Raw genomic sequence first — 23,990 nt, 5'->3', positions numbered from 1 at the left:
TTTTGTTCTGTTTGATAAGATTGAATGTAAATATTTTGAAATGATCAAAAATGAGAAAATTATAGGAATACTAGAGTATGTAGGGGTAAGTTCAGAAAAATATTAATGGAATGTTTAGTGCTAAAACATGGGTTTGGGGATATACATACTTTAAGTAATAAAAATGTGTTTATTCTGGCTTCTTCAACCTTACAGATCACAGAACAAAATACATTAAGTGGATTCAAAGTGATTAGATAATAATTTTAAGGTATAGAGTATCTGAACACATTGCTAAAGTTTAAAGTGTGAGTAAATTATGTGTATGTTTGTGTGTGTTACAGGTGTGTGTGTGTGTGTGTGTGTGTGTGTGTGCATGAACTCATGCTATCTGGGTTAAAGCATAAATTCTTTAGGGAAGACAACTTATCAGCAATTCTCTGAGACTGTGCAATTTCATCTGAATGATGTTCTGGGAAAAAATTTCTGCAGAAAATGTGAGACAGGCAGAAATGGATATAGAAGCAGATACAGTTATATACAAATAGATGTGAGTGATTATTTTAAGATAATAATGAAAGACCTCAAGAGGATAAATATGAAATTAAATGTTAACAGTAGGAGTCTGTGTATTGCAATACTATTTACATACACACAAAAAGCAACAAATAGCATGGTGACATCAGCAGGCAATGAATCTCATCACTCCAACACCCATGTCAGAAGATCACACATCACAAAATAGCAATAAATATACCAACACAAAATTGAAAACATTAAGTAAATTTGCAGTGAAATAAAATATATAAGATACAATTTTTGGAAAAGGGTCTGTCTTAATCTGTATTATCTAGAGGGAAGTCACCTGCTAAAAAATCAAATAAACAAATAATAAATAATATAATAAAAATTAACTGTTAGTTTCAAAATGTTAAAAATGAAGAATACTGTATATTGCAGTTGTTGCAATTTAAGAAAAGTGGCATGCTAGAAGATGCAATGTGACAGTGAAGCAGAGAATTGTTTTCATTAGGGAAAGACATTATAAAAAGGGGAAATGGAAGGAGGGAGACCAGCCTCTAGAAACAAGAACAGCAGGAGAGAGGAAAGATGGGGAAAGAGAGAGTGAGAGAGAGGGGAACCTACAGAGAGAGGTAGAGAAAAACACAGGACGATGGGAGGTAGGCTGTGCCCTTTTAAAGGGAATGTAGTAAATATGAACAGGTGGGGGTGCTCTTAGTGGCTGCAGTTGAGGGCATATCCTGTGATAACCCCAAGAACAGGCCAGTACAGATGCCTGAATACTAACAGCAATGTTTTATTTAAGCATATATCTGTAATTTTTCTGTTGAAATTTGCAATCTTGTATATAAATATGTATGTTAGCAGGGTGGATTTCAAATGAAACAAACAAGATGATAAAAGCAATGGCTTACAAGGACCATGTGTGAAGGACAATATGTCCCAATTCCAGCATGCCAGGTAATAAAGAAGAAAGATTATGGTTTAGGAGTAGTTGAAATATATAAATTTAAGGATAAAGGAATCTTTCTGTATATTAAGAAAATTCATTAAATTGGAGGAAATTACATTGTTTTTTGTAGAATCATTTAGACAAATGCTCTAAAAATGACCAAGAATTAGGTCCACCAATCAGATGAAACATTTCCTGTAACCACTTAACACTGACCTCAAAATACATAGAAGCCATTCCTAAGGGCTCTAAAGTGGGTCAGGGAACAACTGCAGAATCCTATGCCCCTAGCAGAGCACTAAATTTAGAAGAGATACTTCTGTGGTTTTGAGGCATTTCTTTAATTATGCTACAGTGAAATGATTCCTGAATGTAAATTTATCAGGCCTAGATACAGTCTCATCTTTCCAAGTATATAATCCTTTAGATTTCTTCAAGGTTTAGAAATGCTGTTGTGTATAAAAACATGAAGCCTCTCTCTTTATTGCATAAACCACTTATTGTATGTTTAATATGCCAAATCTGTAGGGTAAGCATAGTGAGAAGGAGAAATACCTGGACCATTCTAAGAAATCAACTGTCTTCCAAGTCACTGTTTACTCTTCCAGGCTCTCAACTGTATAATATTTCTTGTCATAGAAACTTTTAGATTTGAAAAAGTGGCACTTTCCTTTTTTCCAGTGTCATTTCCAGAATATTCTATTTCTTTCCTTTCTAAAATCCACTGAGTGCATTCATCTCAGGGCATTCATCTCAGGGCATTCCTGCCATGTCTACTCATGCTTACCACATTACCTCATTCCTTATTTTCCCTCTTCTCTTATCTTTTCCACCAATTCTCATCACACGTTTATTTTGGCTGTAACACTCTCAAAAATGACATTTCAATAGTTGAATATTTTTGTCTTGAGTCTTTTTTCTTCCATTTATTTTTTTTATCTTCCTTCTAATTATCCCCATGCTTATACTCCAAAATTTATAATTGGGAAACTTATACTCATGTTGCATTTTGTGCAATGCCTCTGTATTCTTAGTTAATCACTTCCTGATTTTCTACTTCTTTTCTCTCCAGAGCCCCATTCAACCTTAGCCAAACTTGGACTTTTGCAATGTGAATTTTTCATTCTCACTTTCTTATAATTTGTTTATTTTACACAGGGACCACAGCCTACCCACCCTTCTCTCCTCCCATTCACCACCCACACAAACCACCCCTCCTCTGTATTTGCTCAGAAGGGGACAGGCCTCCCATGCGCATCAGCAAAGCATGGCATATCAAGGTGCCTTAAGACCAAGCACCTCCTCCTGTATTCAGACAGGACAAGGCAATCCAGCATGAGGAATAGGTTCCCAAGAGTCAGCCAAAGCAACAGTGATAACAGTACATTAGCATCAATTAGCAACAGACAGGAACAGAACTTTGGAAGTGACTTAATTTATAGGTTTAATGAAGGCAAAGTGGTGAAATCAGGCAATTAAATCAATGGAGAATTTCTTAAACAGTGATTCCCTCCCACCCACCCAGGTGACTAATATATAAACCAGGTAGGAAAAGAAGTCTGTTAGGAGTAAAAATTACTGTGGCAAACACAAATGGAGTAGATGTATTCAGTGGAAGTACAGAATGGGGAAAATAAAAGACAGAAAGTAAGGGAGGGAAGGATGAGAAATTTAAAATGCTTGTAGCTGAGTGATTTCACTTTAGCAAACATTCTACTGACTGATGTTGCTAGACATTATCTAAAACACAGAGATGGCAACCACTGGAGCTAGAAATTAACAGAGGGCATCAGATTCAGTGATAGACTCTAATGAGGGCAAGGTGACAGCAATACTAAGACACCTAGAACTACTGCAAGCACTTGGGATAATTTTGGAAAATGAACATCAGCCAATGTCTTTTATCTCCTCATTCTAAAAAATGATAGCAAAACAGAACTTTTAAGTACCTCACTCATTACTGTGTGGCAGCTGTGAGCAGCTGTAGTCAAACACAGCCTCCCCCTCCTCTGTGAAGTGGAGGTCATTGGAGCTTTGGGATCTCAGGTTCTGTTTGCCTTTGTTTTTATGCTGCTGGGTAAAGAGCTTAGGGCCTTGGCATGCTGCTAACCTTCCTTAGGCTTTACATTGTTTTGTTGTTGTTGTTGATTTTAATAAATAAATATAATAAATATGCCCAGATGTTGTCCGTAGAAACCTTAAGAGTGTGTTGGATCCCTAGAACTGGAGTTACAGGTTGTATGAGAAAACTTATGGGTGAGGGAAGTTTATTTAGTTTATTTAGTTTATTTATTTATTTATTTGTCTTCTGGGACCAGTGGTCTTAGCCCATGAGGTATCTCTCAAGTTTTGGTTTTTAAAGACAGCTTCACTCTGTGTTACCCTTGAGTTTGTCATACTTCTGCTTCCTCCTCAATGTATGGATTACAGGCATGTGCCATGACACTTGGTCATTTAGTTTACTTCTCTTAATATATTTTGTAGAAGTAAAATTAAATGAGGGTATTATAGATATGTCACATACATGTTTATGACAAGCTAAATACTTTCATTGAAGTGGAAAAATTAAAAACTGTGTTGTCTTTTAAAATCATTTTGCTCCCCCCTCTTCCCCCTCTTCTAGGTCTTGATCCCTTATGTTCCCATCCTCCATTCCCTCCCTTTTATGGCCCTCCCAGTTAAGCCAGGAAATATTAACTATTTTCCATTCCTGGGACACTCCATTGGGTCCCTCTTAGGGAATCCCTATTTACCTAGCTTCTCTGGCGGTGTGTATTGTAGCCTGATTATCCTTTGCTCTAAATCTAATATCGACTAATGAGTGAGTCCATATCATGTTTGTCTCTCTGTGTCTGTGTTGCCTCACTTAAATTAATCAGTCCCAATTCTCTAAAACTTAATGAATTTATATATAAATATAGCTGTCAGCAAAGCAGAAGTTGTGAAGCTTCACACTGAAATTTTGGACTTACTAAGTATATTTTATTCACTTGGCTATCAACAACCAAAATATCTGCATCAGAATTAGAAATATAAAAAAGTAGTATTTATATCCTCTTTCATTCCTTGTCTCCATAACCTACATCCCTTCCTTCCTCCTGCCCTTATATTAATGTTTGTTCTAATTTTTCATGTTGTACTGTACTTGCTAACTTACAAATGACTTAGTAACTATTCAATCTTTGAAGGTATCTGTATATCTTTTTTTATTATTCATTTGTCAAATACAGCAGCACCTGCCTGGTTGAGTTTGAAAATCAGAACTGGTACCTGTAACAGTGCAAATTTTAGAAGGCATCTCTTAAACTTAGTTACCCAACTTCACAGAACATCCTCAGTAAATGACCTTTGTTAACTTGTCTGTAATGATGCTTATGCTGCTATGGTGGCAGATTTCATATAGAAAGAAGAATAACAAATTGGGACTATAACTTGAAAATCATTGCCTTTTGGGAAAAATTGCAGATACAAAGAGCACCAGAACTTGGTATATAATAAAGGAATCTTTTGTTTAGTAGTTTCATTTCTCTGAATTAAAGACTTATAACAAGCATAAAAAAATTTATATACTGTTTTTCATTAATATTTTTGTCAGTGCTCTATCTTCCAGAAGGGTTCAAAGGTACTTTCAAAGTAGGTTCATTCTAAAATACAGATTGCAAGCAATGGTTAAATCGATCAAGTAACAGATACTTTTCAAATTTCAGAAACTTTGACTTAGTGTGTGTGTGTGTGTGTGTGTGTGTGTGTGTGTGTGTGTGTGAAGACAGGGCTATTTAAAATGTTCACTTATGAAGCTGAAAGGATGCCTTGGCAGGTTAAGGGACCTGCTGTTATTTCATAGGATCCAGGTTCATACATGGAGAAAAATATATATGTGCACATAAAATAAAATATATGGATTTAAAATAAAAAATAATAAACCAAATATGCACTTACTTTCTAAAAACAGTGATGTGGGTATGGTTGTGGGTGAGATCTCCATTCAATTAAAGAAATAGTCAAACTCATTTCAGTGTTTTTGTTACTGTTGTGTTTTGTTTTGTTGGTTCACCTATACTATGGTAACTCAAGGATGTAAAGATAGCATCAATGTGAAATTAGAATTTGGAATATAAATATTAAAGCATCTGAATAGTAAGCTGCTTTTGATTGTTGTTATAAAATATTCCAAGAAAATGGTTTTTATAATACATGAGTTAAGCTATAGAAATAATGTATGTATATATGTATATATATATATATATATATATATATATATATGTGTGTGTGTGTGTGTGTGTGTGTGTGTGTGTGTGTGTGTGTGTAAATAGGAAAATAATAATGTGATTAAAATTAGAGAAATGTGTGTTGGCAAGATTGGCACATATTTCTGACTGCCAGACATACTCAACCTACAGACATGACTATTTGTGACAAAGGGGATTGGATTTTTTTAAAGAGAATATTCCTCAATCCAATATTTATACTTTGACTATTTTGGATTTTCTTGCTCAAATGTCAGGAGCTCATTTTACTATAGCTGACCTCATAATCCCCAGTATGACCAAAATCTAAACAGTCATCCTGAGCTCAGTAGAGGAAGGGATTTAAGGGATTATTTTTCATTCTAAAAATAAACCACTTTGTCAAATACGAAGCAGAAACCTTAAGGACTGCAGAGCAGGGTAACCCCATTTAATGCCTCAAACCTAAGCACATCTCATGCAACAAGAGAGAAAACTTTCTTTTTCCTATATTGTACTAAATATGTGGTTAATCACTTTGATACAGAACTATTCTAGAAAATAGAAAGAGTAACAGAAAATGAGTCTTTCCACACAGTAACACTCTCACCCTGAGATGCTTTAGTGTGTCAGAAGCCCTCAATAATATTCTTGTAGTTAAACTCTCTGTGCTCACGGTTGCACAAGGCATCTCTGCTGGGCAACCCCAGAACAATCACTATCACGTATTAACACATATTTAAACATAAAACAATGGTGTATTTTCTTGTGAAATGTAATTGCAGGTCACCTTATCTGGGTTCTGAGACTGACTCCTTTTCTGTAAAGCTAAACACCTTCATTTGATTATTCTAGGAAAAAAATTAAAAAGCATTGTTTTCTTTGGCATAGTAAGAAAATAAATTGCCTAACAAGTACATTACTCAGATTTCTAAATTCTTCACAATAAAGCAGATTTCCGAACATAAACTTGTTGAACAAAATATTTTTTGTTAATATACATAAATAATTCAATGTTCTTGTACCCACAAATGGTGAACATAATGCATTCAGCTTTAATATAAAAGGATAACCAGTACTTGAGTCAATTAGTATAATAAACTTTCCCAGGTTAATTAAGGCATTCATTCCTCCCACCAACACACTAAACCTATAGCTTTATGTTTTCTTTTTCAATTTCCTGATGTCGTTTAAAGACACTCAGGGAGTTTTGAGGTCAAGGTAAATATATTTTTAAAATATAATATATAATCTAAATCCCAAATGTGAATTCTATGTTATGTGGTCAAGAGTTTCTCATTCTTTCCTCTATGCTTACAACTATGTGTGACATGGATAAAACTGTGAGGCAAGTAACTTCTGCAGTGTCAGGTGCATGTATTTAACTGCCCAGGTGATAGTTTTAGGCAAGACTTTGTGATCAATTTTAGCAATAAAACCCTTGAGTTATTCTTCAATTCAGATCCTAATTGATTTTCACTGTTGTAAATCTCAGGGTTTGGGAAACAGGACACTATGTTCTCATTTACATTTTTATCCATCCAAGAAGAAATGTGACAAATTCATAATGTTTTGTAAATTTACAGTCTTTTAATTATGATGACAAAATGTCAAATTCATTTTATACTGGATGTGATTCCCCCCTGGAAGGCCTCACCCTCCCTGGGGAGCAGAAAAGGGGGATGGGATAGGGGGTTAGTTGGGGGCAGGAGAGGAGGGGAGGGAGAGGGAACTGGGATTGACATGTAAAACAAGCTTGTTTCTCATTTAAAAAATGAAGAAAATTTCCTTTCTGACTATATTTTCTTAAATATTCTTCACTGAATAAGGTACTCAGAATTTTCCATATAACATATGTGTAGAGAGATACAGATGGATGTGTAAATAAATGGAAATCAGTATAACAGAACATATCCATATGAAAGTTAGAGAAGGCACTGAGAAGAAACTTAGAAGTCATGCTAGAAACACCAGGAATATTTGTTTGACCACAGGTCCATCCACATCTATATCTATTTCCTTGGAAGTCTCTAATAAACACCTTGAAAAAGTGATGGATTCTCCACAGTGCGGTTCTTGTTTGCAGTCCCTGTGTCTCTAAGTTAAAATTCTACATTTAAAGCTATCAGTCTGACAATTTACCCCTTCAGACTTTCTCGGGGACTGATGAGAAGTAAGTTAGTTTCATTGATCATAGAGTGTTTTATGTAGATATGCAAGCTGATATTTTTTATTTACCTCTTTTGCTTCTTTCAAAGATCTTTAAAATTATCTCCATTGATTATTCTGACACCTGCTGGTGAGGGCACAGTGGATTTCAGTCTTTTCCTTTCCACAAGTCTGGAACCAAAGGTTTTTATACGTACATTCAGCAACAATTAAGTGGTGATTTTGCATCTAGAGTAACCATGCAAAACATTTTACTGATTATCCCACTTCACATTGGCATTCCTTTGATTTTGTTCTTAAATGCATTTACTTTGATTAGGGAAGCGTTCACTGTCATCACTATCACAGGACTGGAAGAAATACTCCAGGCATCTTCCTAAAAACACAGCTAAGAACTCAATTGTAAGAATAACATGTCTGGCTTTATAGCTTTTCATAAATGTGCCAAATTTAAAACTATTTAGCTAACAAAAATAGTAAATGGATGGCTATGATGGAAGGTTTAATACAAATTGCATATTTGTAATACTTCCTATTTTTCACATTTTATGCTTTTTATTTATTATTTATGTGTATTTTTGAAATTTTAATATAACTACATCCTTCCCTCATTCCCTTCCCTCCCTTCAATTATCCCCATAAAACCCTTCATTCAAAATTAACCTCTGGCTTGAACTGAATACAGTAGCCTACACATTTTTTGGAAAATATATGATAAAACTGCTTTATCATAAATCATACTCAAAGCTATAGCACCTGCAAGTGTGTACAGTAAGCAACACCAGCCCCACTATCTTGGGCTTTAGAAAACTCTCCAAAGGCTTAAAAGAACACACACACCTGATTTCATATAGAGTTAAAGACATTATTAGCATCTGTTTAAATGATGAACATCTCAAGAATAAATTACCTAGTTAACAATGTTATCATAATAAAGAAGTGTTTGGAGTAATTTAGTCCCTAAAACCCGTTAAGTATGTTTTCTCTGGTGTTTAGTAGCCATGTTCTTTCATTATAGTCATTTATATTTTATCCTGCATATTGCTAGAGTTTTATAACTAGTAAAAATTCATAACATTAAAATTGTCATTCAATTTACTACATACTAATGTTTTATAAACATTCACCTTAAGATACTTAGTAAAAATATAAACATTTTAATTTAAGGAAGTGTTCAGAAATGCACCACATCTGCCTATTTGGGAAATCTTTGTAACTTTAAGATCGAAGAAGAAGAACAAATTATTTCACATCACTTCCCCAATTTTATTCTAGATATTTCCCCAAATCATATTTATGTACAAATGGATATAGATATTTCCAGACAAGATATTGTTAGACAAAATAGATTTCAATTTGAAGGAAACAGTTAAGAAAGAATGAGAACTTTCTCAGAATCAAAGGAAAAGCTGTTTATCATGGTATTGCCTGTCATAGCCCAGACACTGGTTTCAAACTCTCTGATGTTTACTTAACTGTTAATTTAAAATGTTTCACCTTGAATCTGATGTGAGCACTTATTTCTTAAAGTATAAAGTTAATGGTCATGCAAATTAGGTGATGAAGGCACCAAAGTGCAATAATTAAATCCCCCCAGAAACCTATTATTTCAGCTTAAGCGTCACTGTGTTAATCACTGAAGTATAGTGTCATCTGGAGTGAGATTCTTCAGGTATTAATTTCTTCTCATGTAGAATTAACTAAGATCACCATTGATTAAAAAAATAGGAATGCAAATGCCAATGATTCATAGCATTTGGGACACATCTAGAAATTTTTAGATTGTGCTGTCTGCTTAGACTCCAGGCTCAAACTGCAGGCACAGGGACAGATTGCATAAGATGTCACGTGCTTGCTGCAACTGTATGCATGTTATTGGATTTTTTTAAAGCAATACACAATGATGAATAATTTAGGAGTTAATAAAATATTCAAACTGACTGATCCATTGGTTTAATTTTAAAATAAAGACTACTAATAAAAGGAGTTACCTACTATTATAAAGTTCCAGACATAAGTGCTTGTAAATTGGAATCCACACAAAGAAAAAACACTAATTCCTATAAAACATCCCATAAATTATAGATATATGTTGGGGGAAGGGTAAGAAAGATGCAAAGTAAAATTCAGTGTTAACAGGAGTGTCAGTAAGTTTTCAAAAAGTTTAATTGTTTGAACTATCAGGCAAGCTCAGCTCTGCCTTCTGCAGAGGTCTGGAAGAAGAAAATTAGACAAGTGCAGGTTTAACAGAAAGAGCTAATGCAAAACGCCCCTTTCTCTCCCAGAAGTGCTGGCCCTCCACTCACAGGGTGGTTTACAAAGGATGAATTTGCTGAAGAATGGAGGGAATAGGTTTCTGGAGCTTTGTCTAGAGGGCCACATTGGAAAGCCTTGGCAGCATCTCCCTGATTCACTTGACTGGTGGCATAAGCTGTGCCCTCGGTGGCATCTTCAAGAACTCAGGACAGCTGCAATTTGTGGTTGCCAGGCTTACCAACTAGAAGCCCTGTGGCAAGCACCATCAGTCATTAGATCCTCTACTATTCCAACCACCTTTGATATGGGTCAAACAGTGGCAGAAGCACAGTGTAGGTGCTTGTAAGTGCTTGCATCTCTATCTCTCTCTCTCTCTCTCTCTCTCTCTCTCTCTCTCTCTCTCTCTGTGTGTGTGTGTGTGTGTGTGTGTGTGTGTGTGTGTGTGTGTGTGTGTGTTCTTGTTTGGGTTGGGCACGAAGGCGAAGGCGGGGATAGCAGGAGGAGAGGAGAGTGCCTTCAGCTTTTCCAGTTCTCTTCTAGCTAAGGCATCAAAGCACAGAAGGAATCAAGACAAGAAATAAACGAAACAGAAAATACCAGCTTTGGGAGCCGTTTCTTTCTCTCATCACTGGAAATTTGGAGACCTACTCCGGAATCATTTCCATAGGCTAACCTTCACTGAAGCGACTTCCTTTGTAAGGTAACTATCTGGGCATTTTGAAAAACAGAAGCAAAGATATATCCCACACTCACTCCTACCATATTCACTCCTACGCCCCGGCATAAACAGCCAAATTCTGGGGAGCTGAGAAGACTGAACTAGCTACCTCCTGTGTCCCCAAGCGAGGGTTAAGAGGGCATCTGGCCCACAAGCCAGTTTTCCGGAGCATTGTCCCCTAACAGACTGTCCTCTATGGCACATCTGCGGTGCATGGGTGTAGTACAGAGTATCCATGCAATGCCTAGTCTAATCGCAAATGGATTTGAGTCAACGCATTTTTTATTCCACATACTTCTAAAGCCACAGCGTTTTAAATCCTTGTAGTGCACACAGCTCTCCCCTAAATGCTGTGTGTGGAGGCTTGTAGTACATATGAATCTCTCAGAAGGGCCGCCTGTCTGAGTGAACACAGAAAGGGCATAGACACCCAATATTTTGGAAGCCCCCTCTCTTCTCTCCGTGGGTTCCTGGCTCCAATTCAGTACCTGCTGGTAAGGTACTAATGATGTTTAGTATTTACAAATCTAATCTCTCAGAGGATCTGAAAGTCACCAAAACAACTCAGAAGGAGACTTCCAGAAGTCCTGCATTAAAAAAAAATGTTGTTTTATTTTAATTTGCTTGTTTCCTGTTTGCATGCAAGCCATGAAAGACACAGGCAGACCAGCCAGCCTGCACAACTTTTCGGCTCCTGGGCTGGGGGCACATGAAGGTTGGTTTGCACCGCACAGCTGTCTATTACCAAGAGTTATGGTCTCACCCAGAGGGAGTGCATGGTAATACTCAGGCCCCCTGGGGTTTAGAAGAGGGGGGAGTTGTTGAATTTTTGTAATTGAAGTCATGCGCCCAGAAGGAGGAAGGGGGAGAAAGGAAGCAAGGGGCCATCTCATTGGCCCCACAAAGTCTCAATATTGGGTCCTGGTTGGCAGACCCCCTTAACCCGCGCCCTGCGCCAGAGCTCTGCAACCAGTCTACAGTCCTGCGGTTATCCATGCTGTTCCAGCACCAACTAGACGATGGCCCGCACACTTGAAACACTCGGTTCTGCCAGGTCTTCTCACAGCCCTATGCAATATTCACACTTGCTAGCCAAGGTCCCGCAGAGAATAGGTGGCGAAGGAAGCCCGGGAGGAACACCCCATCCACCCCTCAATCTTGTTTTCTACATCACACCCTTTCCCTGGCTCAGCCTGGGGCACTCCACTCGGACTTTGCTAGCACTTTCTTAGGGGATCCAGGGTGCGTCGCCTCCTCCGCGGCGCTCCCTCCAGCCAGGCACGCACTGAAGACCCACTGTGGTCTCTTGAGCGGCATTTCCAAAGGCGCTCCCTGCCCGTCCCGCATCCAGCGACCCCTGCCCAGCCACCTCACCTTTGCCGAACTGGGGCACACCGAGGCTGAGTCCAACCAAAAGCCAGGCAGCTACCAAGCGCTTCATGATTCCGCCTCGCAGACGTGACCCGGGCAGGTCTGGGGTCATAGTGGAGGGCACTGTAGGCGAGGTAGCCCTGCCGGACAGCAGTAGACCCCGCCCCTGTCAGAAATTCAAGAAGATGTCTTCTTCCCGCAGAGCTTCCCCAAACAAAATCTTGGGAAGGGCGATAAAGAGTGATGGCCCGGAGAGAAAGGGTGTCCCTCCCGCTTTGACTGCGCTGGGGTGCGCAGATGAGGGTGCGCTGGAGAGCGGCTGGGGTTCGGTCGTCGCTGCGGGTGGGTCCTGGCTGAGGCACAGCGGGCAGACCGCGGGCTCCCGGGTTCCCAGCTCCCCGACTTCCGTGCGCGCACCGCGGGCGAAGCAGACAGCAGTGACTCGGGCTCACGCTGCTGCTGCTGCCGCTACCTCTGCCGCCAAGGCTGCGGGGCTTCTGACTTGGAGAACAATGAAGCGTGAGCCTGAGGCCAAGAGCGCACTGTGTACAAACAGTGGCGGCGCGCGGGTGCGCGTGTGAGACTGAGCCTGGCAGGCTGGCTTGGGCTCCCCCGTCGCCCGTCCCCTTGCCCTCCCTCTTCTTATTGCCTCCTCCAATCTCAATCATTCCCCCTCCGCCCCCCAGCACTCCCGCCTTGGAAGGTGGCTCCTTCTGCTGGAAGAGAAAGGGAGAAAGCAGCAGCCACACCCTGGTACCTGCCACCTTCTAAGTTCCTATTTTGCTTGAACCTTCTGCATACATGATGGAAACTCTAGGGTTAGGGGTACACAAATGATGTCTGAGAAGTGTAGATCCCAGGGTTTGTTATAGTTAACCGTGCAAAGGAGTCCTCTGAACTTCAGGACTGCCAGGAAAAGAAGTTAAGAAATTTTACTTAATGGCATTTGAAGTCTCAAGCTGGGTGAAACCCAACACTGCTAAAAGAAGTGATCTATTTCTCAGAAGTCAAGATTTAGTCAGGAGCCAGACTCTAACCAGGCAAGCTCCCTTGTTCTGTCTGCAAATCAGTAAGCTCAGGACTGAGAAGGAAGGTTGTGGGCTCATCTGCTCCCAGTGGAAAGGGGACAAAAGCAAGTAGGAGGCCTGTGAGCAGGACATCTGTTTCACATGAGAAAAAGAAGAGTTGAGGACATGGCAGAGAAACAGAGGGAAGAACAGATTCTTGACACATCACTCAGGTGGATCAAATTTCGCTGCTCCCACCAAAACCAAAATAAATGGGCTTATTTTGCACTGAAAGTGATTGAACCAAAAATGCAGCCTCTGGCTTACAATTGTGCTTTCTCCTCTGTATTTAGGTTAGAATGATTACTTACTGTAGATTCAATTCCTGCTGAACCAAGTACCAAAATGAAACAGAGGATTCTGCGCCCTCCCCCACCTCACCAGCCCTCGGTTAGGGAGGGAGAGGGCAGGACAGAAGCACATACATAGGGAAACTGAAGGAAGCCGTCCATCTAGGGGATTCCATGCTGAAACCTCTTCATTTTCTGACCCAACTCCCCCGGAGCCTCAACCTCTATCATCTTTCTGGTGTTTGAAATGAAAAAAAAGGATGGAAGGCTATGCAAAACAATTGGCAAAATAACACCAAAAGATTGCTAGGGAGGGATAGTATGTATCAGGGGCAAAACAGTAACAGCAAAACAATGTTTCTCAGGTTGGGAGAAAGGGTGACAAGTATGTTTAAAAAGTTATTTAGCCAAGGGAAAGAAGATTCATTTATTTACTGTGTGTGTACTCTCCTGCTTGAACCAGCCCCTGTTGGAACAGCATTGCTCTCAGTTGTAAATTCACTCTACTCAAAGGCAAGTCTGCTTCCTTGTAGACCACTATAATTGAAGTCTGAAAGTGCATTCCTGCTGTGACACTTGCTTTACAAAGGAGTGCTCTAACTTGTGCAATGACAAGTGACTTTTAAGGGATTATTACTAAAGGATATGGCAAATTCTAAAATGCAGAACCTGACCCTGCTCTGCATAAGATAGCCAATGAGAGAAAATAGGATGAAAATTGTGTTTGCTTCCTCATTGTATTTACTATTTCCACTTTACTAATCATAAATGAAATTAAGAAGTATGTGAATATTTTAATGTTTTTTCTGCAAAATGTAGGCTACTAAATACATTCTTTTTTTAAAAAAAAGCTTTGTTTTTTGTTCATTTTGTTTTGAAAAAATAATGCAGTAGGAGCAAAACCACATCAAAAGGCATAGTCTATGGCCAAATAAAAGAAGTAATGATGACTACAAAGGTCACTCTTTATTTAGTGGTACACCACTTTTGAAAGGTGTTGCCAATTTAATCCCTCTGCTTCCTTAAGTCTCACTTTCAATCAGAAGGTGGTATGTAGTCTTCAAAACCGCAGTACTCATAGGGTGGGCTTCCTTATTCCTACCCATTGAATGACCATCTACAAACAAGCCTTCATTCTGAGAATTTCAATTATACACCCTCAATTACACTTGCATTTACATCTTCATTTGCATTCCAAATCCATTTCACATTTATTCCATTTACACAGGGTTGTATATATGTATCCAGCTCTTTCACAGGTGGAATAAAGAAAATGTTTAGAAGACTGCACAAATTGAAAAATCAAAGAAAGAAAGGGTAAAAGGACAAAATGCTGTTATGAATTTTTCTGCAATAAAGTGCTAAGAGACCTTTACTAATCACATATGATCCAGCCAATGGTTTTACAGCTTCTCCAAATATGTGCCTAAAGTACTAAAAATGATCTATACATCACATGAAAATAGCATTTCCCAAATTGTTTTCTACAGGCATTCTTATCCTTAGGATGTTGATAGGTTTCTGGGAAAAGAAAAGAAAATTGTTGCATTGACAAATGATTTGGGAACATTGTATATTAAAGAAGCTTCTTATATAGCCTTGGTGAATATTTACATATTAAATTCTTTGTTATGTGGTTAAGAAGCTTTTCCAAATGTGATTAACGCAGCATTTTGCAAACTTTGTTGTTATTGCTGTTGTAGGCATCATGAGAAGCTTTTTCCTTGATATATCTGTTAATATATTATATATTTAGCACTGCAAGGAAAATAATATTGCCCTAAAATGAAGCAAAAATAAGTAGGGTGAAAATAGTCAAATGATCCTGAGCTAAAAGGAAAGGAGAGTGAGCTGAGAACAAGCATGGGTGTTGTCTGTATTGTGGATGCTGTGGTGTCTCTGCCATAATGGACTATAATCTCAAAGAGTGCTGAAGTAAACATTTTCCCTATTTAATTGTTTCTATCAGGGTATTTTCTTAAGATAACAGGGGAAGAAACTTAGACATGATGAATTCTGAAGGCAAAGTGTTTGGTGGTGATTAGGTGGTTACTGTAGGACACTCATGGATGAAATTAGTGTACCCTTGAGAGAGATATTCTTTCTGTCACTCCATCTCTGTCTCTCACTCTCTTTTTTTATCTTTGTCCCCTCCCTGCTCCCTTTTGCACCCCCTTCTCTTCACTGACACTAGGACATAGTAAGTAGATGGCCATCTGTGAGCCAGAAAACACACTGTCACTACTGGATCTGCTAGTAACCATATTTAGGATTTTCTAACTACAATAACTAAGAAACAAATGCTATTTAGTGCACGCATGCTGCGGTAATTTGTTTAATCTGCCGAAACTGTGCACAGTTTTGATAAAGATTTATTTTGAAATTGATTTTATGTGTATTTGTATTGCCTGCATGTGTGTCCAATGTTGTGTGATATTTTGATGTCATTCTGACAATAATGTTTGCTTTAAGTCAGAGGGCAGAGGTATCCACTAGCTGACCAAAATTAACCATAGAGGTTTGGGAGGACCAAGACAGGGCACAGGAAATAGTAAGGTGGGGCTGAGAGGATGTTAGCCTTTTGGAAAGAGAAAAGGAAGAGATAGGATGTCACTGGTGGTTTCTCCGCCCCTTCTCTAATCATTCAGGTTCTTACCCCAATGATATCTGACTCTCAAGTTTTTATTGATATAGAATAGCCTTAGTCCTTGACATGCATGTAGTGCCTGAAGAGGCCAGAAGAGGGCATCAACTTCCTGAACTGAAGTAACTGACAGCTGTGAGGCATCAGGTGGGTACTGGGAATTGAATCAGTGTAGTCTGCAAGAGCACAAAGTGATCTTAATTGCTAAGCCTTTCTCCAGCCTCTAAGCACACTTTTTTTTTTCAGGATTCATTGTATTGGGTAGCAGTTTGGATTCTGGAACATACATGTATTCTAGACATATATGAATTGATTTTCCCTACCTCAATTATAGCTCATTGAGCACAAATAAGGTTAGTTAGTTGCTAGGCCTCAGTGTTCCCATCTGTAAAATGGAGTCAGTAACAGGACAAAACTTGTAGTATTAAGCTGTTATGTGGTGCATCAAAGGGTCCAGCTCAGTAATTGTTACACAGTATTGATAATATAAGATGGTAAATAGGCATAAAACTATAATCATATGCCAAATTTCAGAATAATGTCTCATTTAAAAGTGATAATCTCTACCCCTATGTTTTTGTTTTCACTAAATTATTTGAAAGCTTGAAGCTCAATTTTCAATTTATCAGAAAAATAAAACTGAACCTGATTGTTCCATTTAAAAAATGTTGTTACATAATTTAACTATAGATAAAATCTTAAAGTGTTTAATAAAAGTATACTCAGTACTTTTTATTCTTGCTTGTGTTCAGTACTGAGTATCAAACATGGTGACCCTGATTATTCAAGCCAATATTATATGACCGAAATGGATTACCAGCTCCAAGTCATATAACATTATAAATTCAGTCAAGAACAAGTGGATTTATGACCTCAGATGCAAGTTGTACACTTATAAACACATGCTGGTTTTGATGCCAAGTTTACAACAATATATTTTGTAGCAACAGTAAGTAACTATTATTCTCAACTTCTCAGTGAGAAAGAGTAAGTCATAGAATGAAATTGAGTATGTCTTAACATTTGTCAGTGCTGGAGCCAAAGCTTAAAGGACACACTCTGAATCCAGACCTTTTTTCCACTGCTGTCAGCAATGGTGGAGAGTCTGCTTCAGACCACAGTGCAGTGAATTTTCACAGGGACTCCTTTTAAAAGTCATACTCCCCAAATGCCCCCAAATCCACCAAAACCCCTAGAAGAAAAATAGCTGTGTCTGTTGAATGCTGAGGAAAATTCAGTACTCATCTTTTCAGTGACTCATCCAATGCCAAGATGGAAGGGAAGGATTGGGCCTGTGGACAGGACTTGAACCCTATTTGAAATTCTAAAATTATTTTCAGATTATTGGAGTATTGGCTTAGACAACAGTCTCAATTGTTGTATTTATTCACATTTCTATTTAAATGACTATAATTGTTATGTTTTCCCATAACATCCTGATTTATAATGTGATGATCCATAGGACTTGAATTTGGAATTCGAAACACTTACTTAAAATCTTTAAAATATTTGCATAACTTGTAAGAACTTTTCCTGTTTCCCCAGGATCAAGGTCATTTGTTCTTCCAACTCTCTCTTCCTGAGCAGTTTCCTGTAAATAGTGTAAGGAAACTACTGTCCTCCCTTGAGTCCTCCTCAAAGTGTTCCCACACCTGGCTTGATGCTCTCTCTGGGGCACATGTAATTTAGATGAAAACAATGCACCTTTGCCTATAAAGTTTGGCCCTGGAAAAAAAATTTCTTGTGTTTCTGATTCCAGTTTTCAAACCAGCCTAATTTGGTGACTTATATTTTCATCTCTTTGAAATGTTTTTTGATTATTTGATACACATAAGGAAAGTTCAAAATGTAGGGAAAATGCAGAGTGAGAAAATATTTCCCTGCTAGTGGCATTCTCTCCTTATACAAGTTTTTTTGTTTTGTTTTGTTTTTTTTTGTCACCAGAGATAACTGCAGGCAACTAATAGCTGCTGTCATTCTCATGTGCATGTGTGTACACATAAAAGGAATGTTTATATAATGAAGATACATATGTATGCACAACTCTACAATATTTACTAAATTATACATACAATATGAATCTTGCTTACTTGCATATTTATTTCCAAAAGTATATCAAGGGCCCCAAAGTGTTTATGTAAGGTAAACCCTTTTTTAAAGACTTTGAATTTTTGCCAGTCTTTCAATATCAAAGATGATATTGCAATGATAAGATATTTTTCACATGTGCAAGATAAAATCAGTAGGATAAGCTCCTTTAAGTGGCTTTGTTGGTGACAGGTGAGCACATTTAAAATTATCACATAGGTCATGAAGTAGCCATCAAAAAGGATATGTAAATTCATCAGTCTACAGTTCATTAGAGAATGGGTCTCTTTGAACATTATAATGTCACATTTCATGTTAGCCATTCCTTTTTATTTTTTTTAACAGATCTTGGCTCAACTTTATTTGTAAAAACAGCATAAGGTACTGATCATCAGCAAATAGTGTGTAGCTATGTCACACCAGTCCATTGGTTGTCACATTGGTCAATAGAAACCTTTTTATGGGTCCTTTGCAGGGGCCTGGGGACCTTTTGGAGCCTGAGCTGGAGCTGAAGCCTGGGCCTGAGGTAGAGCTGTGGCCACTTCCTTGGTTTGAAACTTGGCCATGTAGTTTCTAATCCACTTCCCAATTGGGGTGAGTGATGGAAGCCATGTGACTGAGATTGCTGCTGGGGCCTTGTGGCATCCTGGACTTAACCACCTCTGGCTTTGAAAATCCTCGATGGCCTCTGAGCATGCACTCATTGCCTTCACATTGTGTGACCGCATCTTCTTAAGGTGTTTTTTGCTGTGCTTCTTGACTAGCCACATCTTCCTCAGGAACTTGGGGTCGACCTCCATAAGAGAGTAGTATCGTTGTGACGTTGGTTTATGGATGTCATTTCTGTGCCATTTTCGGGATTGTGTTGTGTGTGGTGTGGTTCTTGAACTTGGCCGGGTCTAAATGGTAACCGCAGCTCCTGAAGTGCCTATGACCGGATGTTCCTCCTTCTCTTCTTTCTCTGTTCTTCTTACTCTTGCTCTTCTTCTCAAATTTAACTTGATTCTTTGGGGATTTCACATCATGCATCTGGGCCTCACCCTTCTACCTATCCTTTCCCATCTATCCGCTACCCTAGCAAAGCTCCCCTTACCAGCATTAAACAAGATAAAAATTAAAAGAAAAGAAAAATCTCTTGGAAGTTGCACTGTGTCTCAGTGAGCCACACAGTCCTTTAGTTCATATATTGTTACTTTAAAGTGTCATTGTATTGAGTCAATGGTCTGGTTTGAAGTCTCAGATTTTTGCTACATCATCAGCACTGCACCTTCACTGGGGCTCCTCATGTATACCCTGCTATTGCCATGTGTCATAGAGATCCTGTAACTTTTGGTCTTCATGACCAGGCCCTTCACATGCTCCAGCAAATCATAGATGGGTTACAAGATGGTATGGGCCAACTCATAGCTCTGGTTCTGGGTCTGTGTGGTTGTTGTGTTGGTCAGCCCATCATGTCTCCTTAATCTTCAACATCAGGGTGAGCTCATCAGTACTGCCCCAGCTAGCTCAGCTAGCTCAATATGTAGTATGCAGAAGGGGTGGGCCAATTTTGCTTCTCTCATGTCCCCCTCATGTCTTCCAGGTTAGCGCACCCATGCATGTACCGCCAGATCCACCAGATCCACCAGCTCTACTGTGTTGCCTAGTCGAGGTGTAGGGGCCACTCTGCCTAGTGCTTCGGTTAGTGAGAGGCAAGGCTAGCTCTCTTGCTCTAGTGACCTCACAGCCAGCTCTACCAACTGCAACAGGCCTTAAGGGGCACTGGGAGGGGTTTTTCTCCTTTGATCATATCTCCATATGATAGACATGGCACCAGCCTCAGACTCTCACACTCATATTCTTAGGGTCAGGTCACCCACACCTACGTGAATGGGGTCAGCTCTACTGTGTTGCCCAGGCAAGATGCACGGCCCCCTTTCCCTCGTTCTGCATCTGGTGAGGGCCAGATCAGCTCTCTCTACTGTCACAGGTCACAAAGGAGAAGGGGATAGGAGAGCATCTTTCCCTCTTCCTCAACATCACATGGCAGACAAAGGGTTCAGGGCCAGCTCTCCCTCTCTCACGAATTCATAGCAGGCTCACCAATGTTTGCGACAGGAGGGTTGGCACTATTATGGTGCCAAGGTGAAGCACAGGGCCTGCTCTCCCTAGTTTTGGAAGCAGCGAGGATGCTCCCCCATCCATGCTCACACTGCATGCAGATGAGAAGTGGGACTAGCTCTCCCACACTTATGCTCTCAGGGTCGGCTCACCTACACCATCACCAGCTGCCTGGGTGACATGCAGGGCCTCTTTTCCGGAGTGCTGCAGGCAGGCAGCTCATCATTTCTCCTGACCTCATAGCCAGCTCTGTCACATGCCGTAGGCGGTGAGGAGTGGAGGGAACCACATCTCCCCCTTGTTCATACCACCATATGGAGGAGGGGGTTCCATTCTTCTTATAAAGGAAAGTTGTATCTATTATTTTGACTTATTATTTTTAGTCTAACAACTTTCACATATTTAAATAAATATTTTTATGAGAGCTGCCATTTTCTGTCCTGTTCCCCTTTTCATAGTGGAGTGATGACTTTTTCTTATTGACTCTTATGAAGTCTGTATATATTAAAGAAACCAGTGTGCAGTATGTTATAGTATGTCAAAATTTATTCAGCTGATATTTGTCCTTTAATATAGTTCACCAACACTTTGTTGACTTTGCTGTGGTGAAGTATAGTACACCTGGATGATGACATTTGTTCATCTGTGCTTTCTGATCTCTTCTTCAGTTTTTGCTCAAATATCTTTCTCTGTTCTGGCTTTTAATATATCTTTCAATGCTTTATAGTAATTGTGTTAGTATCATTTTCAGAAGTATATGAACTACTCTTATCCAACTCATTTGTATATAAATTGCTGCTATGGATCTTATTTTCTCCCATGACTACCACCAATACCATAGACACATAGTAAATATTAATTGATATGATAAGAGGGCTCTGTCTTTAGACACTATTGTTTGTCTCTGCTTGTTTTTCTACCAAGCATCATTGGATTCACTCTTCATGTGTCTATACCACACATTTTGTTCAAACATATTTTTAATACCTGCTATAGTAAAATGTTCTCATTCCCATCCCTCAAGCTACTGGCCATCCTTCATTATTTTTCCTATATAGAAACTTTAGAATGAGCTGGTCCACCTGAAAACGAGACAAGTATATTTCTAATATTAGAAATACCTATCGGTAGATCTAATTTTTCTTCTATATTCTTATTTACTTTCTTTTTATGTTCCTAAATTTTTACATAGTTACCTAAAAGAAATACCCATTTTTCATAACTGATTGTGGTATGTTTATAAGAATCCTATTTCTCTATGTGTAATTATGTATAGATGCACACCTGTAGTAAAGCAGTCGTATTTACAAATTTATATTATTATTATTATTATTATTGTCACCATCATTAATATTATTACTATTTTGATTTTCAATTGATGCCTTTGGAATTACATTATATAATATGAAAATAAGATTTGTTTTGCTTTCTTGCAATTCTTCATGCTTATTATTTCCTGTATTAGTTTGTTAAAGCTCATAGTACTTACATTTTAAATAAGTACACACCCTTGAAATTTCCTATGGAAGTGACCACTGGAATGATCTTTTAAAGGGAATTCAATGCACAGTCATTTGGGCCTGAGCACAGTGTGGTCACTACAGTCACTTTTTGTATTACAGCATCTGTCCAAAAGCGCTGATACCTGAAAAAGTAAGAACACCCCTGTCAGATGGAAAGTAAATAAATGTCTATGTAAGCTTTAACATAGAATACAGGAGAAAATCTGTGTTCTTGTTGTTTAGTTTGTAGTTTTTTCTACAAAGGACATGCTTATAAAGATCTTTCAGGATTGGATACCCTAACTTTTCAGATTGTACTGACAGAAAACTATCACTCAATATAATATCATTAAGAAAAAAAGGATATATCTATATCCTTGATATCTACCATATCCATAACGTGTTGATTATATGGTTTGGGGCAATGTAATATAACAGTTGAAATACCATTTTGAATTATTTTCTGTCTTAATACCTATTTATTGGCATTGATTTTTCTTCTTTTCTGTTTGCAGCATTGCTTAAAACTGAGTCAGAATTTTATATATATATTTTTTAAATTTGCAAGACAAACAACCCAGGATATTGCCAAGAAAATATGTTGCTATTCACAAACTGACAGCAAGATGTCATTGCTTCAGATAACACTCATGTAACTCATTGAACATGAAGAGGTCTAGCTGCTGCTTATGGAGAATCTTCACCCCTATTTTTTGGTATATTTGGAATGGGAAGGTACTTTGCATGCTACCAAAAGATAAATGTATACACCAACATAGCCACAAAATCTTTACTGTCCTGTCTGAAAATGTGCTGGGACAATGGTGGCACAAAGCTTGTGGGAGTAGCCAACCAATGTCTGATTTGACTTAAGGCCCATACCAGGAGATGGAACCAGTACTAAACATTCTTTGGGTAACCCAGAACAGACAAACTAGATATCCCAGTGGCTTAGAGTAAAAGCAAAAATTATTGATCTTAAAAGATGTAATGATAAAATGACTCTTAATGATATTACAGCTTTAGTTTAGTTTTTCTGTATGATTTCTTCTCTTGGGCTCTTTTCTTCTTGTCGGTTTTCCTTGTTCCACTTCATTGTGATAGGTTTTGCTTTAGCTTGTTATATTTTGCAATGTTTTATTGTTTTCTCTCAGGAATCTGTTCTAAAGACAGACAGAAAGGGGAGGTGGGAAGGAACTAGAGGAGTAGTGTAGATGGAGGGGAAACTATGATCAGGATATATTTTATAAGAATCTATTTTTAATAGGGAAAAATAAAATATACAAGGGAGTCATACATCAAGCCTAGCCTAGTACATGAAGTAAAGAATATTCTAAATGAAATCTAAAATTTTGTGTGCTATCCATAAAAATATCAAGCATTATTAATAAATAATCTTCACAGATTGTCTTTGTTCAAAAAGGGCTGCAGCCTAATGAAAAAATTCTGTGAGTTAAAGAGTCATTTTTCTTTGTGATCATTATTTTATACAAAATAATAAAATGAAAATAGAATATAGCCTACAATGTTAGAAAATGTTCTTTTAAGTGTATCTTTTCAGCCATCAGTAGAATAACATTTAATATTGTCTGTTTAGAATTATTATGTATACTAATTTTGACCACAGATAAGGTCATAGTAGATTTTTCCTAACACACATAATCATTGAAAATGTTATTATAAATCAAAACATAATCCATGTTTTATGGTGCATTTGTAATTCCATGTAAATGATTATTTTATTACTACAAAATATTTAATTTAATGTTTTGAAACTATACATTTCTTCACCAACTATAATATATTAAAATTGAGCAGGTGAAATTAAAATATGTCAAGGTCTTCACTATGAAATAGGTGAAATGATAGACATGGTAATTACTTAAATTTAAACAACATATTTTTGAGATAATAACGTACACAAGATTTTTCAATTAAATCAGTATTTATTTTAAAAGAAAATTATACGGTAATAACTTTGTAGTATTTTAGTCAAATTTTAAACTCATTTATTTTGTTTGTTGTTGTTTAAAACTGAGCCACTGGGCTTCTGGAAGCATAGGCTACACAATTAGCCCCCACATAAAGCTAGATATTCTATGTAGT

General features: G+C 38.1%; 2 protein-coding genes across 3 annotated transcripts in view; both read right to left on the bottom strand.

The window, feature by feature from the left end:
• The window catches only part of Edil3 (EGF like repeats and discoidin domains 3), a 449,920-nt gene extending 437,657 nt beyond the window's left edge, over window positions 1-12,263 (bottom strand). For both annotated transcript variants that reach the window (XM_027401777.2, XM_027401778.2), the window contains exon 1: window positions 12,197-12,263. In XM_027401777.2, the coding sequence (XP_027257578.2) occupies window positions 12,197-12,263 (67 nt within the window). The remainder of the gene's footprint in view (window positions 1-12,196) is intronic.
• A 6,477-nt stretch (window positions 12,264-18,740) lies between these two features.
• On the bottom strand, window positions 18,741-19,082 carry LOC113834193 (60S ribosomal protein L29-like). Its single transcript, XM_035438777.1, has one exon. It carries the CDS (start codon window positions 19,080-19,082, stop codon window positions 18,741-18,743), a length of 342 nt encoding a protein of 113 aa, XP_035294668.1.
• Window positions 19,083-23,990: the final 4,908 nt, after the last annotated feature.

This window comes from Cricetulus griseus, chromosome 2, assembly GCF_003668045.3.
Source record: "Cricetulus griseus strain 17A/GY chromosome 2, alternate assembly CriGri-PICRH-1.0, whole genome shotgun sequence".
NCBI classification, from domain to species: domain Eukaryota; kingdom Metazoa; phylum Chordata; class Mammalia; order Rodentia; family Cricetidae; genus Cricetulus; species Cricetulus griseus.
Note: the sequence above shows the minus strand (reverse complement) of the source record. Positions and strands in the feature narration are given on the sequence as shown.